At 43.0% G+C, this 17,808-nt stretch overlaps 1 protein-coding gene and 1 pseudogene across 5 annotated transcripts in view; one reads left to right on the top strand and one right to left on the bottom strand.

The window, feature by feature from the left end:
- The first annotated feature begins 1,857 nt into the window (after nt 1-1,857).
- LOC101980920 lies at nt 1,858-13,092 on the top strand (annotated as a pseudogene).
- Nucleotides 13,093-13,096: 4 nt separating this feature from the next.
- Nucleotides 13,097-17,808, bottom strand: part of Ino80d (INO80 complex subunit D) — a 64,015-nt gene continuing 59,303 nt past the window's right edge. For all 5 annotated transcript variants that reach the window (XM_005361491.3, XM_026786108.1, XM_013351681.2 and 2 more), the window contains 3 exons: nt 17,551-17,768; nt 16,735-16,892; nt 13,097-14,839 (listed from right to left, as the gene is read on the bottom strand). In XM_005361491.3, the coding sequence (XP_005361548.1) occupies nt 13,677-14,839; nt 16,735-16,892; nt 17,551-17,768 (1,539 nt within the window). In that variant the 3' untranslated portion in view covers nt 13,097-13,676. The remainder of the gene's footprint in view (nt 14,840-16,734; nt 16,893-17,550; nt 17,769-17,808) is intronic.

Raw genomic sequence — 17,808 nt, 5'->3', positions numbered from 1 at the left:
CCCCCCCCCCCCGCTCTATCAGTCCCAGCTCAAGCTCTGTGCACTCTGGCTTTCTCAGGTGGGAAAGTCTTCCCATACTTTTCCTTTGTCCCTGGCATCATTATCAGTTTCCATCTTTTTTAAAGATGAGTTCTCAGTGTCGTTCGGGCTGGATTCAGTAGGTCTTGGTCTCCTAAGTACTGCCACGCCACCACCAAATCTTGATTTCACTTGGAAACCCAAAGATCTCAACACTACCATCAGGCAATGGCCTCAACTCAGACACCACCCTACAGGCTTGCTTCCTATGGCTATAGTTCTCTTTAAATCTAAGCAAAAATGGACCCATCAAATCTCAAAGATTAGTTCCAGGACTCAGAAGAGCAGCAGATGGGCTGAAATACAGCTCGATGGGGAGGCACTGACCAGCCCATGGGAAGTTCTGGGTTCAAAGCCCAGCAACACAGAGTAAAGCATCCTGAAGTAAAAAGCAAGTTTTAAGTCAGCCATACAGCTGAAGAAATGCGCAGTTCACTGCTAAGCATAATTCCCTAGGCCACAGCAAGTCCAAAAGCAGAGCAAACATGAGTTCAGTGTTCATGTTGGTTATTTTTCAAACACCTTGAGCACTTCTGGTGCTTTTGATCTCAAAAGGTTACTATTTTTAGGGAAGTGAGACTTTATTTATTTGTTTATTTATTTTTCGGGACAGGGTTTCTCAAAGCTGGAACTAGCTCTTGTAGACCAGGCAGGCCTCGAACTCCCAGAGATCAGCCTGCCTCTGCCTCCGAGTGCTGGGATTAAAGGCGTGCGCCACCACCACCCAGCTTTTTTTTTATTTTTATTTTTTTTTTGGGGGGGGGAGTGAGACTTTAGAATGTCTTAAACATATATTAATTAGAAGCCAGATTTTAATTACACATGCAAACACACCTCCATGAAGTGCACATGTGACTGGCTGTTATTACTTCTTGCTTGGGACTTTGGTCCCAGCCTTCCTGTGCCCCACAGAAGAGCTCAGCTTCCCTCAGTATCAAAGGATGAAGCAAGCAGTGACAAGTCCAGTTTACAAAAGCCTTGACTGCTCAGTTCTGTGACGGTACCAAGGCTGAGGACTTTCTGGTGATACTGGGGACTAAATCCAGCGGCTTCCACAAGCTAGGTCTCCGTAGTAGTTATTTTTACATTTTGTTTTTAGCTTTGGGCACACAACGTGAAATTGTTACTCTAGTTTCTGAAGTTGGTATAAGTCTGTGATGGTAGCACTGGAAACTGAGTAAGGAAAACCACTCATTTATCATCCCTGGGATACATAAAAGATGGGGGGGGGGGGCGGGTTGAAAGAAATGCCTTTGGGTGAAATGACATAGAGCTGGACTGCAACAATACCACTGTATTATACAATGTGTGGTTGGATTTCAAGCTTGAATAATATAGCTGAAGTCAATGTGGTTTTAACTTGTCAGGCTAGCCATAAAGATCGTGAATATCTCCCTAGAATCGTTGATACAAGATTGAAAACAGCATGTTTAAGAAAGGGGAAACTGAGTACGATGGCATATGTCCGTTATTCCTGTCCTCGGCTGGCAGAGACAGAAGGGACCATCCAAGAAATCAAAGGCCACCTTAAGCTACAGTGTGTTCCACACCAGCCAGAGGCACCTGGTAAAATTTTGTCTCATAACAGTCAAGCTTAACTGGGCACAGTGGCTTAGATCCCTGCAACCCCAGTGGCACGTGGGAGGTCGAGGCAAGAGAATGGCAACTCCAAGAACAGCCTGGCCCACACACTGAGTTATAAGCCATCTGGGAAGCAGAAAAGACCCTGTCTCAGAGACCTGAAACAGAAGGAAAAGTACTTACCCTGCACCAGGAGCTCCATGACAGGCAAAGGAAATGATTAGTAAAAGCAAGGCTACGTCACAGCAAGATTTATTAATACATCCAAAAGAAAGAAAGAAAAATCATTTTGTCACACTATATACAGATAATACATACAGTGTTTTATACACATATTACATCAGTTTTTACACAAGAAAAATATACATAAAAATGTAAACTTTTGTATACAAAAACCCTTAAACAAATTAAACAAGGACCAGATAACAAAAGGAGACCAATCCATTATTATTTCATCAAATTTTTAAAACAGTAATACAGTACATTCATTGAGAGATATATATGGAAAATGTGAACCATCTCTTCCTGTTTAAAGGGAAATCACAAACCAAAACCTCTCGTCTCCTCAAATGTGTCCTCCCCAGCAGAACCTCAGCCTGCGCCACAGATAGGCCTATTCCCAATCTCCAGCCTCCTCTCCTGCACTGTGCAGACACTAGCTGCTCCCAGTGTGCGTGCTGTGACAGACACGAGAAGATGCTTGGTTTGTAAGTCCCCTTTAAGCAGCTGCCCTCCTGTCTATGCTCTGAATGTATGGCATATGAAGCATACTGTGTGCCAAGGTGATCGAGAACACTGAAAAGGAAGAGCTCTCGGTACGGCTAGTCCTTGCTACCGTGCAGTTCCGTTGTTAAAAGACATTTTAAAACTGTCCAGCCTGCCTGTCCTTTGCTGGTTTCCAATGGCTACCTCACCTTTGATTTCCCACTGCAACTTAGTTTCAATTTACACTTGGGCACTCTGGTTAGTACCATACATCTGCCAAGAGGCTTTGTGTTAAAGGCTGATTCTGATATCAGTTCCAGTGAGCTACTCTGTGTAATCTGCTTCCTTAGGAGTACCCTTACTCCACTCCCCAGCTAACATAGCATTTAGGATTATCTATCCGTCTACCTTTCTCTCCCCCTATTCTCAAGGTTTAATCTGCTGCCAGCTCATCACAAACAAAAACAGTATTTAACAGTTTTGTCTTAATGTTCTTGCATTCAATACAGAAAACTGAGAGACAGATGGAAAAAAAATACCTTGCGGGGGAAAGCAGTAAGAATTAAATATATGCCAAGTACATGCGAGTTAAGAGCTCTTTCAAAAAATTAAGTAGTATCTTTAAAGAAATCAAACTTTGCAAAATAAACTACGCTTAGGACAGCATCCTGAGAAGCATCTTCTTTCCAAAGTGAATTGTGAACAGGGCAGAATGACTAGATGATCTATTCCCTTGCAGGGAGAGAGGGGTCAGCTTCCCCCAGCAACATGATCAAAATGACCGCTATTCATTAAGGAAAGGAAGAGGCAAATTGGTGAGTTAAGTTGATGAAAGAGACGGTGGATAACACACACAAAGGGCAATGCTAGGATTGCTCTAAAACGGAAACAAACAACTGGCTGTGGGATGTCGCTGTTTCAGAAAAGGGAGATGCACAGAATGCCCCAGTGGACTCGTCTCTCATATGCAGATGCTGTTTTCAAAATGACAGTCTCCCTTGCAGTTATACAGACACAACAATAAAATAGGAAGCTAAATAAATAGTGTATGGCTGTCTTTAGATGAGACCTTTAAATGTTCTTTAAATAACTTTTGATAATGTATTTTAAATCATTACATACAACTGCCATTGCAGTGGCAGTATTCCAGTAGGGCAGCATTTTGCTAAATGTAAAAGATTGCCATTTAGAACTCATACATATACATGTGTATGTACAGTTATATCAACACTATTTATATACATATATATCTGGAGAGCAACATTTCATTGCCTTTGAATATTTCTATGTCCACTCCCACAATATATCTTGGAGACATACTGTGTGAGTATATACCAAAGTATATGTACACATGTGCCAACATGTATATATATACACTTTGATCTGTGTGTGCATAAGAGCTTTAAAGGCACGATATATAAGGGTGAAAGTTTTCTAGAGAGCTGTGGCAGAATTAAAACTGAATGTCACAACTGTGAGCAATGTCAAAAGGAATACAGCAGATCCAAGACACAAGAACTCATTAGAGCATCTCATCATGAGAAGCATGAGTCAGCTGTAGATTTAAGAGGCTTCCATGTGACTTTGTATACTTTGTTAAAATTCAAAGGATAAATTTAGATTTAAAGGACAAAGTTAATCAAACTCTTTAAACGATGACAGGTGTGGAAATATACTAACACTAATGTCAATCATAAAATCATAACTGTAATTTTTTTTCACTTTAAGTAAAACACTCCAAAGTTGCCTAGGAAATTTCAAAATTAACTGATTAATGTTGGCTTTTTATTTTTCAGGACTACCCAATTCTCAAAGAAAATTTTACTGAAAGCTGTATACTACGGGGGACTGTCAGTGATAGAGGGGTGTAAAAGCAACAGCCAAGGCAAGAGAACTAAGTCAGAAAGGGGAAGGGACGGGTGATGTGGCTCAGCACATGCCCGGTCCAGGCCACCCTCACGAGTCCATCTCCAGCACTCGGACAACATACAGCTCAGTGCAGGCGTGAGTGGTCAGCACAGAGAAACCAGCTTGCAGTCTGCGGGCAGTGCAACTGGTGTGGCCGATGTCATCTGTCATCTGTGACTCTAAGCTGAAGGACTTCTATCTCAGTATGGCTGATGATGTATTCTAGACTACTGTCACTTCCACAGGCTTGCAGAATAATCCAGAATTTCCCACAGATGCATAATCTTGCTTAGCAAAGGCTGTAAATCTATTACACACACACATTTTTAAGGAAATATATGTATATAGCTTTATCTATACACACACATATACATACGTGTATATAGAGATTTATACATATGTATAAATAAACATAATACTTTTCAATATTCCCATTGACAAGGCAAGTTCACATTCAGCAAAGTGCCACCACATCCCATATACACATCTCTGTACAGATACACACAGGGTCTGTTTTCACCCTTCAAGAAGGGGAATTGATTCTAGCAAATTCCATTAAGCAGCAACTGAAGGGAGAAATGGCATCAGCACAAACTCCTCCTTTCATTTGCATGCATCTGTACAAGAAGTCCAAAAGCAAGAGTGAATGGAGCAGGGAGATGTTACAAAAATACCATCGTAAAAACATAGAAAGCTTTCCCAGGTTTTGACTAAGATGAATTAAGCGAGGCCTCAGAGACAACTACCAATTCAAACATGGACTCAGGAGTTGTTGCCCTGATATATTCCCTAAGCACAGGGTTTTCTTTCTAGAATAAACCTGATGGAGTACTGTCTCAGACCATCAGATGCTCCAGTCAAGAGGGCACAGCAAAATGGCAAAGCTCAAAGTACAGGAATGTATCTTTTTAGCTCCACGCCAATCAGGTAGGCATAAAAGATAGCATGATTTTTCCTACAGCCAAAAGATTAGGGCTGCAGTGCTCTGTTCCATAACCAATGATACGATTCAGTTTTAAAAAATGTTTTGAAAATAACGAAAATCACACCAGCTTTGAAATATGCACAGTGAAATGAGCCCACCAAGTCCTTAAACAAGCTTCAAAAGCTTCTTTATCAAGGCCTAAGTGATCTGAACTTGATCAAGAAAACATCATAATACTTTATTACTCGGAATATAAAGAACATTTATTAGACATAAAAGTGTTTCAACAAATCTGTGGTCCCATTACCTCAATATAAACAAGCTGTTATCCAGGTCTGTCTCTGCTCATAAGTATGAGGCCGGCCTTAGAATCTGCTTTTCCTATGCCACTTTAAAGACACCCTAAGTTAATTCAAAGGGTAAAAGAAAATGCACTTGATATCAGAGCTAGCCTTTGAACACAGCATAGCGAAGAATATGGCATGTTTATAAGAAAGAAACAATGGGAAAGTAACTGGAATACCCTCAGCTAGATAAAACATTTCTATAATACATTCGGTTACCTTTCTATTCTTATACAAGCACACATTCATCTCACACACGTGCCCCCGATGTATATTTTTGCATGTGTGTAAAAACACAGACACATACACACACACAAGTAATTTACTTCTATTTTTAAGTCACAGTGGGAATTCCTTAGTGAGGAGGGGGAAACGTTCCTGAATGAGACACTGAGAACATCTAGATTTATTAATTTTACTTCTCAATTTACAGAATAAACTGTAAATTAAAGAATAAATCCATAGGCAATAACAGAGGTCTACAGTAGTGGGAGTGTTACTGGATCTATTTGCTTCTATTTACCCTGTAACTAAGCGTCTAGCCATCATAGGTGTAAACCACAGATCATGTACTACAGAACACGATTCTCAACAGCTCTAGGAAGGATAAGATGTGGTCTAAGGGTGTTCTACACTGTGAGGCCCCAGGTTATCCTTTTTTGTATATATCTGCAAGGTAGCAAAGGACAGCTGTACACCTTGACACGGCAGAGATCCAGTGTAAAAAGGTGCATCACTAGTTTGTTTTGTCAAAGATAAAAATAAAAATAAAAAGAAGCTCATATATAATTTTTAAGCTATTAAAACACATAGGCAACATAATTCATTACACTCAATACAGCTTTAGTATAAAACTTATAATTTATGAGGTGATGTTAATAGCATAAATTAATATACCTTTTCTCTTAAAATCTACAATAAGTATTCTGAAAGCTCATGGGGAAGTTTTTAAATAAAAGTTTTAAAGCTGTGCATGATGGGAAAGGATTCTGTCCGCTGAAGCTGAGATGAGAGCCTGAAGTAGAAAGGAAAACGTCCTCCGTGAGCTACCACGGCTGGGAAACCAAATGCTTTCTCTTTCTTGAGCTCCCATCAATGATGAGTCACCTTTAGTTTCTTTTAAAACTATTTTCTTATTTTAAAAACTGCCCTAATTTCCACAAGGAATCCCTGAGACATACTCAACACTAGACAGTGAGAAGAGCTATCACTGTTGAGAACTGATCCAACCCTCTGGAAGACAGGCGCACGCTGTCAGCAGGCGTCACGCTCTCTACCGCGTTAGCACTAACCCTCTGGAGACGCCTGAACCTTAGTGACACAGGCTGGAGTCATTTGGGGGCAAATCAGTTTATTCCCCAAGAAAAAGCAACGGTGTGGCCTTGAGCTATTCTGTTGCCTTCCACCTTGCGTGTTGAAATGTTTTCCATGGGGAACTTGGGGTGCATATAGAGCTTAGGTCAGTGGTCCCCAGCTTAAAAAGCAAACAAACAAACACATAGAACAACAACAAAAACCAATGAAAAAAGATTCTACACTCTTGGGCCAAGGTGAGTGCGGCTCATGTGTGTGCATGCGCACACTGCAGCACCGGGGATGAGCGTGCAAAACAGGCAGAGGAGGAAGGAAAGAAAACATGCTGTCCCACTGGCTTCCAGGATCGACCAGCTTTTATCCTAGAAGACAGCTCTGCACCCTAACTTAGATCAATCAAAGACCATCTTGGATCTATACTTCAAACCATTCAAAAATTACTGATACTCTGGAATATGGGTCAATAAAGTCATAACACTTCTCTCTGAAATGCCACATCTCGTTTTACTTGTTCCTTATCACAGTGCAGAGGGGAAAGCTAACTGAGAAAAAGGAGCTGAGAAAAACAACAAACGGCTCCCTAACCTAACCTACAACTGCAGTGTTAATGACACTGGGCTGTTGGAAAAGCCATGATGAGAAGTTCCTCTTAACTCGCCGGCTAAGGAGACCGCTTAACAGATCTCCATCTATGCACCTCACAGAGACCATGTTATACACATGTGAAAGACAGCATTTAAAATACTACTCTAATTAAAGTGTGATTTGGTTCCCACCAGAATATAATAACATAGGGAAGCTTAAAGAAGCCAAAATATTAAGCAATCATTATTTTTCTTTTCTACATAATTCCAGGGAAGATTTTCAAGTTACTGAAAGGGGGGGGGGATACATAACTTTTCATGAGTGACTATCCCCATGAAATAATTTTAACAAAAGAAACCTTTAGAACAGTGTGGAGAGCAGTAATAGAAGAAATACAAATGAGGAGTCACTGCAACTAAACTCAAAGGTGTTTCCAAAGTTCCTCATTACACTGCAAAGTTGTATTGACCTTTCAACACCCATTCTATTAGATTACCCTACACAAGTCAGCCAAAGAACAGAATTTCATCTTTTTAAGTCTAAAAAGAAAAGATGAAAAGTCTAAAAAGTAAATACTTTTGAAATTCTAATGAATTCCAAGCCCACTGAATAGTTTAGTGTTAACATCCCCACACTCTGAACATCCATGCTCGGAACTCCGAGAGGGAGACAGTGACTTTAGAGAGGTGAGCGTCCCACCCCCGGCGCTGCCCAGGATGCCAAGGTTCAGAGAAGACTCTAGGCCAGACACACAAGGGCTTCACCTCTGTGTGATGCACCTCTAATGCCGGTTTATAAGACGCCATGCTACAGGCCACCAGGAACAACATGCCCAGGACACCTCTATCTGGCGTGGACATGGCTTCCTTCCTAAACAAAGAATTGCCTCTACTGTGTGGACTGTGAGCACGGACTGAGAATGAGCTTTGGAAAAGTTTTAGTGTGACCCACAGAGGGGATGATCCCTAACCTTCAGGTGAGAGTCTGGTTTACTTCAAAAGATTAATCTTAATAGTTATTTGGCAAAGATAAAGTATTAACTGTCCTTAGCCTTACACCACTAAAAATGGTAACATAAACTTTAAGGAATATTATAAAACAACCACTTTCCAACTCCATGTCCAATGACTATCTGATTCTCATGAAACCATAATCTTCTCAGAGGGCCACTAGACACACCACACTACCTGCCAACATGAAATTGCTCTCGTTTATGAAGCAGGAACGCCTCACATGGTTTGCTCACTAGAAAACAACCCTTGCTTCTCAGCAGCTGTTTCCATTGCATAGTCTGTCACTTGCTGGTCTACCTGGAACTGCCAGTTACCATCCTGGATTGTTTACTAGCTGTGTGCCCTACCCAGGTGTGGACATTGCTAAGCCATTTTTACAGAGGAAACAAAAAGTATCTTTAAGTACTTTGCTAAAGTAACATTAACAATTAAAGGAGAGAAAGCCCATTTTCTCTTCAGATACCAGAGATTACGGCTGCTGAATATCAGATTCTCAGAGCACAGAATGCATTCATTAATTGCAGCAACTTCAAAAATTAAATCACAGTAACACAATCTAACTGGCCTTTAGAAATGGTCCCAAAGAACTGCAGAGACAGACTGAGCCTTCATTGTCACTGTCTCTTATGTACTGAACACTACAGCAAAAGCTAGCATCTACCCAATAAGACCTTGTGTAAGGTTTTTGATTCCAGTATTGCCTTACCATAATACAAGTGCTGTTCTCATGTAAGCATTATAAAAGATGCTTTTTTTCTTTGCATATTAATGCCCCACCTACTATTGAGAGACTAGAACTGCTCCAAAAAAACTAGAGAAGAAACAAAGTGGGTACTGCTGGGCTTGTGGATAAATACTCTTCCAACGGGAGATGCTCAAGAAAAGCAAACTATAGGCTTGGATGTTAGTTCTGAAATATTAGAAATCTGTGCTTTTTGCTAATTATTCAATTCTATACCAGTACTTTCTAAGAGTATTCTCTCTTCGGCTATCGTCATGGGCAGCTAAACAAAAGAAAGTTTACTCAAGATTTTTGGCGTGAAGCTTTAACTGGCAACATTCCTGATCACTTCATGCCTTCTTACTCAAAAGCAAAGAAGGGCTTTTAAATGCACATAAAACAGAAAACTGCGGAGTTCCCGGGATCGCTGAAGGCTTCGGTCAGAGGCAGGATCCTGCCCGTGGGTGACATGGACAGAGGTAAAGAAAACTGTGGTTTCAGGCCTGCTGAGACCACAGTTCCTTTTGGTCTAAAATGAATCTTGGTGACAGAGCAGATTCCTTCTCAGAACCCAGGATTGGCTAGCAGTGGCCAGGCCTTGAGGGTCCGGTGTCCTTCCAACTCCTCCCACCGTGTCCCTTCACAAGCACAGAAACTGGCCTCATGTCAGAAGCCAGTGCCAAAGCAGTTGCCAGCTGCCAGCGTTCGTCGACCTGTCTCCTGGCTCAGCAACCCCCAGAAGAGTGAGCAGCCACAGCCCACAGCTTCTGGAAATAATTCTGAAAAGGGACAGGCATCAAAACAGAAAACTGAAGACTCGAAAAAAAGGCAGTGGACTCTGGAGATTTTGACACGGCCGCCCCCTGGGTAAAGGAAAGTTCGGAAATGTTTACTTGACAAGGGAGATGCAAAAGCAAGTTTATCCTGGCCCTGAAGGTACTGTTTAAAACCCAGCTGGAGAAAGCAGGGGTGGAGCACCAGCTTCAAAGAGAAGTGGAGATACAGTCCCACTTGAGGTACCCCAACATCCTCAGGCTGTCTGGATATTTCCACGATGCTACCAGAGTTTATCTAATCGGGACCGTTTATAGAAGCTCCAGAAGCACTTCCGGTCTGAGAGCAGAGAACGGCTACCTACATCACCAAGCTGGCAAACGCTCTGACACATTAAGCCAGAGAACCTGCTTCTTGGGCCAAATGGAGAGTTGAGGATCACAGACTTCGGGTGGTCTGTGCATGCTCCATCTTCCAGGAGAACCACACTGTGTGGCACCCTGGACTACCTGCCCCCTGAGATGATTGAGGGCCGGATGCATGACGAGAAGGTGGACCTCTGGAGCCCAGTGTCCTCTGCTATGAGTTCCTAGTTGGGATGCACCCCCTTTGAGGCACAGACCTACCAGGAGACCTACAGAAGGATATCACGGGTTGAATTCATATTCCCCAACTTTGTGACCTCATTTCAAGACTGTTAGAGCACAATGCAAGCCAGAGGCTAACACTAGCGGAAGTCCTTGAGCACCCCTGGATCACAGCTAATTCCTCAAAGTCTTCGACTGACCAAAAACACCAAAGAGCTAACTAGCAAATCGTCTTAGAGAATTCAAAGCCGTGGCCACTGTGCAGCTGTGAGAAATGTGCCATCAAGACCTGCAGGAGCATCATTACTGCCCCCGGTGTACCCTGCTGAGCAGGCAGTCCCTGGTCTTGCATGCAGGAAGCCCCACCTGAGCAAGAACCATGCTGCTTCTCCTGGTTCAGTAATCTGGAGGAAGGTTCCACTGCAGCAGTTCCCCTGGCCTGTGACCCCAAAGTGTCCTTGTGGGGTCTCAATGTGGGAAAGTTCTCACCCTGGCCACCTCTCCAGTGATCACCTGTGTCCGTAGCCTTCAAGTGCCTGAGTGAGTGTAACTTATTGGGCCGCCAGGCCTGGGAAAGCTGTAGTTTTCTTTTAAATGTTAGAATAAAGGTTTGTGTAGCCTTTTCTTAAGTGGCAACCCTTCAGAACACTGGTTTTCAGCCTTAAGCCTGTATGGGATTCGGATCCTCAACCACCTTAAATGGAGCCTGTGCTCTACCTGCTTTGGACTTGACTCAGGTGTTTCTAGATGTTATGGGCTGTTATGCTGGAGTTCTGTCAAGTACACAAACTTGTTAAATATATAAATATATGTATAACATCTAAAAATTTGAGAAAAAAAAAAAGAGAAAACTGCAAACAATAAAAAGGTGCAACCTACTGCAAACTCAGTCTTGACAACTAAAGAATTTTCAGCAGCTAATGCAGGGACAAATGGCCACTAACAGTCCAAGCTGATAACCCATGACTTTCTTCTCGCGGTCAAACAGGAGCTTGATAAGGAAGTCCAGTGCTGCTCTGCTTCCATCTTCAACTGAGACACAATGGAGACAAAACAATTTTCTGAGGATGCACAGTTATCTAGTGATGATTACAGCGGGGTGTGAAGACAGCTCAGCAAACTAAACGACACTCTGGAGGTGAGGTAACCACTCCATACCATTTCATTACAGTGCACCAACACGAACAAGCTGCTGACAGAAGTTCACAGGTGAGAAACAGGCACAGAGCTGATTCTCACTGTTTAGGAGAAGCTCATGGTGATACTAAACAGAATTTCTTTGTGACATAATTTCTAATTTAAAAATTTCTCAATCTGAAAAATGGCAAAGCTAATACCTTAAATGTTGCAATTAACATAATTTTTTTAAAAAAGAAATACATTACAAACATTATTTTGCCCTCCCCAAATTCAATAAATATAAAATAGGGCATATCGTGATTTCATACAGTCATGTGACTTTCCCTCCCAAAGCCCAGGCACACGGTATCTGCATACTGCCTGCTGCTCACATCACTCCTTTATAAGGCAGAGAAAGAAATCCTTCAACAGAAGGGACTGCTCAGAATAGCATAGCATGAAGAAAACACACATAAGGAGGAAAGTATGTCCCAACCTTTACTTGTTAGGAAGGAAGGAATTAGGATCAAACAGTCCCTGACAAAAGAATTACTGTACCACATCATTAACAGATATGTTGTCTTATTTTTAAAAATATACAGATGTAAATTAAATTGAACTCAGGTGTGAATACCCAGTGGTATTCAAGGGGACAGTGAAACCTCAGCAAACAGATCAGAAAGTGAAGTTCCACCCTTCTCTGCAGGGGAAGGCAAGCAAGAAGAAACCCCACACATCACTCCATAGTCACCAACTTGCCACACTAATCAACAAGATGTTCACCCTAAAACCTTGATACTTTAAAAGATTTCCAAATTTACTTCACCTTAAGTATTTAAATTATTTTAAAAGTACCTAAGGTAAGTCAAATTTATGTCTAATTTCCATATTCTGCTTTGAAAGAAATTTTAAAATGTGTGTCCTTCCAATATTACACATCACTTCACAACTGGTACACGGACTCTACACGTGTCCTCAACAGTTCACAAATCTCACCAAAGAATCACAACTGTAAACATGTAAAAACTGGGAGCGAATGACAGGCCAGGCAGGGCACAGATGTCCTTTCAAGTTTATCTGGTCAAGCCTGCTTGTCCACATCAAAACATTTTTTAATTACAGCTTGCAAATGTGTTCCATGAGCGAGGGATTTTGAAACAAATACACATGGAAAAGGCAAAGACCTGAGCAGCCTGAGCCACGCGGGGTAGTTGTCACGACACTCCCTGTCACTGATGTGAACTCAGCCTTTCGTGGCTCCTCTCTTCATAGGCTGATCATTAGAGACAAAGGGCAGTGTTGCCACCACCATGCCACCCCTCCTATTCCGATGCTTTAGTCAACTCAGTCAGAAATGATGCTAGGTATGAGACGGGAGGAGGGAAAAAAGAGTCAAAAGCTTATTTGAGAGAAAAAGACAAAAAAAAAAAACAAAAAAAAAAACCAACAACAACAACAAAAAAACCCCATGATAGCTACTTCCTGCACTGCACAAAACATATACGGGTGAACACACATTCACAGGCAGTCAAGAGACAATGTTCTTTTCAGTTAACCACATCACAATTAGGAATGGCACCCAGGCCTCACTGTGGCGTTTGGTAGTCGGGGCTAAGTCAGAGTTTTGATTTGCCTCCGCACACTACCTGCTACACAGGATCTCAACAGACCACTCCGTCTACAACAACCTATGGAAAAACCTGGCTGGAGAAGGGAAAGCACTGATGTCAGCACGAGGAAATAGTAAAGGGCACTAGTCATCTGAGGTATCTTCCACTTCAATCCTATCCGGTCACTGTGCTGCGCCACCAGAGGACCCGCCAGGAGGGAGGAGCACCAGTGCTAAGGAGCACACGTGAACACTGACACAGGTCGCCGCGCGGCCACTTGCTGATTGGGAAGGGGGTCCTGCTAATCCCCACTCTTGTTTCTAAATCTTCTGTAGGAAAAGAGGAGGGTGCAAAAGAGGAAACAAAGATAGAAAATACCAGGTCCCACCTGCCTGAAAGCAGACTCGCTCACTCAGTTAGGGGTGGGGAAAGGGGGAGATGCATTATTGGTACTTGTAGCCGTGGCACCTGTTACAGTGAAGCCTGTGGGAGGGGCTATGGAGCTGTGGCTGGGCTGCAGGTCCTTAGGAATGCCACTGTGAGAACTCAGCTGGTGGCCGAAGGCTGCACTGAACTGTGGGAGCTGCTGCTTGGGAGAGGTGGAGGCCATTAGTTCAGCGGAAGGCCCCATGCCACTAAAGCTGCTCTGTGGTAACCCCGGAAGCACACTGGAACTGCTCGGGGTAACGGTGGCGAAGGCAGGCTGTGTGGTCTCTGAGTTGGACGTGGTGGGTGGCGTGGAGAGGGAGGTGGAAAGAAGGTGTCCATCCGCGCCAAGGAGGTTGCTAAATGCAGAGGGATCGCCAAGGTTGACGGGGAGATTCCCCCAGTGAGTTCTGGGGTTGACCACTCCTCCAAGTGGCACCTCAAGTTGGGTGGGGAGCAAGTGCTGTGCCATGATGGGCATCTCTGCTGAAAAGGTAGCTGCCATATTATCACCAGAGTAAGATGTGTGGGGAGAGGTGATATGGTCACTATAGGGCGACGGCACGTGCTCGCTATCATAATGGCTTCCATGGGGTGAGGAGTGTGAGTGATCACTGCTGTATTGCTGTCGTGAGGTGATTAGGTCATCTGCCTTGCTCAGCAGCTGGGCAGGGTGTGGCCTCTGGGAGGCATGGCTGCCATCATGAAGTCCATGAAACCGTCCTGGGAAGGCTCTCTCCCCAAGTGCACTCTGGCTGAGCAGAGTGGCAGAAGTAAGGCCAACGCTGGCTGGGGCAGAGAACTGCCCCTGGATCTGCCCTGCAAGGGGTGTGGGTGGGTTAGACAGGCTAGCAGAACGGAGGAGGTTCTCATCCAGCTCCAGACTAGAGAAGCTGTCGTGGACCATGCGTCCATTCAGCAGCTCCCCTAGGTCCGTGTTTACTTCTCGACTCAAGGACTGGATTCCCGAAGCATCAGTACCCGCAGAGAACACCCCCATTCCTCTATCTGACAACCCCTGAACTGGCACACCGTCTGACTGGGTAAGTACCCCAATTGTACTCAGGCACTCGAGAGAAGTTACAGCTTGCAAGGCCCGCTCAAGTTCCTCAGCTTCTTCGGTGGTCGGGAGGAGGTCTCCATTCTTTCCTGCATTAACCAAAGCAGGCAGCATCAGCAAAGCTCAGAGGTGATTGACAAAGTATAAGTCTCGCGGCTGAGTATTTAACACTACCCATCACAAGAGTCCTTGTCAGGCTTGGACTTTAATCCTACAACTCAGGAGGCAGAGGCCAATGGATCTCTGTGAGTTCTAGCTGAGCCAGGTCTACATAGCCAGTTCCTGGCCAGCTAGGGCTGCATAGTAAGACTCTGTCTCAGAGAAAGAAAAAACAAAGACCTCTGTGAAAAGAAAAAAGTTTCTTTTTAGAGACAGGGTTTTCCTGGGTAGCCCTGGCTATCCTGGAACTCCCTCTGTAGACCAGGCTGGCCTTGAACTCACAGAGATCCACCTGCCTCTGTCTCCAGAGTGCTGGGAGTAAAAGTCTGTTTACTACCATCAGAGAAAAAACGTTTCTTATACGGAGATTAGAAAGAAAAAGAAAATATTGATGATCTGCAATATAGGTCTCAAATGTCAGTTTTCTTGGAATTTCAATGACCATCTTTATTTGTCTCAGAAATCTACCATAAGAAATGTTTTTTATTTATTTACTTATTTATTTTTTGGTTCGTTTTCAGACACGATTTCACTTTGTAGCCTTGGCTGGCCAAAAAACTTACCATATAAAACAGGTTGACCTCAAACTCATAGAGATCTGCCTGTCTCTGCTTCCCAAGTGCTGAGATTAAAGGTGTGTATCATCAAGCCTGGCTCTGTTCAATTCTTTTTATGTTTATTTATGACTAAGTGTATCTATCTGTGTGAACTTCTGCCACATGTATGTGGGTACCTGTGGAGGCCAGGGTGTTGGCTTCTGGGTCTGAAGTTACAAGCAATAGTAAGTTGTCCAATATAGGTGCTGTACATTAAACTTGGGTCCTAGCTGGGTGATGGTGGTGTAAGCCTTTAATGTGAGCACTTGGGAGGTAGAGGCAGGAGAATCTCTGTGAGTGTGAGGCCAGCCTGGTCTACAGAATGAGTGCCAGGACAGGCTCCAAAGCTACACAGAGAAACTCTGTCTCGAAAAACCAATACACAGGGGAGGGAATGGGAATTTGGATTGGTATTTTTTTTTAAAGTAATAAAAAATAAATCAAACATGATAATCTGAAGAAAAAAAAAGAAAAACCAATAAATAAAAAATAAAACAAACTCATGCCTCTGGAAGAGTACAGCTACTCTCACCATTGACACTGAGCATTCTCTCTCCTGACCGTAGGGAGAGACACACACCTAAACACCACCACGCCTGGCACCAAAGACAGGTCAAGCCTCAAAAGATTTTAGTAAACTGATATGTTGATCAGCACTGTCAAAACATTAAGGAAAAGTACTCACTTTAATGGCACAAAATTACATAGTAATTAAAGAATAAATCTACTAAATATATACTATGATTAAATCAATTATGTATTCCTCACCTTCTGAAAGCAGCTTTAGTGATGGTATTTTCCATGTATAGTGACAGGAAAAACATTTCAGATAAACTGCAAAAGGTTATTTTATTTAAAAAATTCGTAATAAACTGGCTAGTAAATGGCTCTGTGGGTAAGGGTACATGCCCCACATGCCCAACAATCTGAGTCTAATCCCTGGAGATCATGGGAAAGCGGGAGAAAAGAATGCTCTCCCCAGCTAGCCCGTGCCCTCCACATTCATGTGCGCTGTGGAAACACACACACACACATACATCATGGGCGCAGCAACAATAATAATAAAAGTTATTAGTATTTCCAGGATGAATTTGGTGACACTGGGCAAATCTCAGGACTCCAGAGCTGAGGCAGGGACATTGTTAATTCAATATGGTTAAGAGCTTATCTCAAAAGTCTAAAATAAAACTTATTTCCCTTCTTATGAACCATTTCAAAATCAATCATACCTTCAAAAAAATCAAAATCTTGTAAGTCATCAGGCAACCGTGGCAGGACATCCGCAAAGTCTTCATGGCTCAATTCTAAGTCATGCGGAATGTCACTGATCTCGTTGGCAATGTCATCCGGCAGCTCATCGGCACTCAGCTCTGGCGTGGAAGGACTACTACAAAGACAGCACAGTTATCTAGGCTGCCCACCTCCCCTCACTACATGCTTCAGGGTGCCCAGACATTCAGTACAAACACGGGAGACGGAAACATATGTGAGATGAGGATTCTAGGAGTACATGAGACTCTATCTCAAACAAATAAATACATAAAAATGATTTCTCCTCACTTCACGAGAAAATGTGAGACACCTCACTACACAGTCACAAATTCCTATAGCCTTTACCCATTCAGGTGATGACTTCAAATCACTAGCATGGATCACCATTTAGTATATCTATGTTCTAGCAAAATTTCAAATCTGATCAAGATAATAACTTTAAAAATGAAATAAATGGACAAGATTGAACTGAAATTCATTTGATCAAAAAGTCTGCCAAAGCTTAAAAAAATCGTATTTCTAAATTACATACATCTATTATAACATGTATAATTTCTGTTAAAACAGAAAACCCTGAGAGTAAACACTTTGAGAGTCTCAATTTCTGCATCTATTTTCCTTGCCATAATAAAAAACTGATATCAATGAAAGTGTACTGCACTTAGCCAGCCACCGGTAAATCTGTCAAAGACAACTGAAGGGTAGGGCTGTGGAGGTTGAGACAACCCTGAGCCCACACCCCAGAGGAAAGCACCCCCGCTGCCCCCACTAACCGGATCTGCGAGGCCTCCACTGGCAGTGAGACGCTGGTGGGCATGCTGAGGTTCCCTTGGGGCACTGCAGGGGGAATTGGTTTCTGGGGTCGACGAGGTCCACGCCTTCTCTTCTTCTTGTGTTTTTTGGTAAGTGCAGGGGGCTTCGTTTTTTTCCTAGGTTTCCTCGGTTGCTGGTGCTGAACTTTACGGGAGTTATCTCCTCTCAAGAAGTTATCCTTTGAAATGAACAGAGGATTTTTTTTAAACCTACTCTGC

This window comes from Microtus ochrogaster, linkage group LG4, assembly GCF_000317375.1.
Source record: "Microtus ochrogaster isolate Prairie Vole_2 linkage group LG4, MicOch1.0, whole genome shotgun sequence".
Taxonomy (NCBI): Eukaryota; Metazoa; Chordata; class Mammalia; order Rodentia; family Cricetidae; genus Microtus; species Microtus ochrogaster.
Note: the sequence above shows the minus strand (reverse complement) of the source record. Positions and strands in the feature narration are given on the sequence as shown.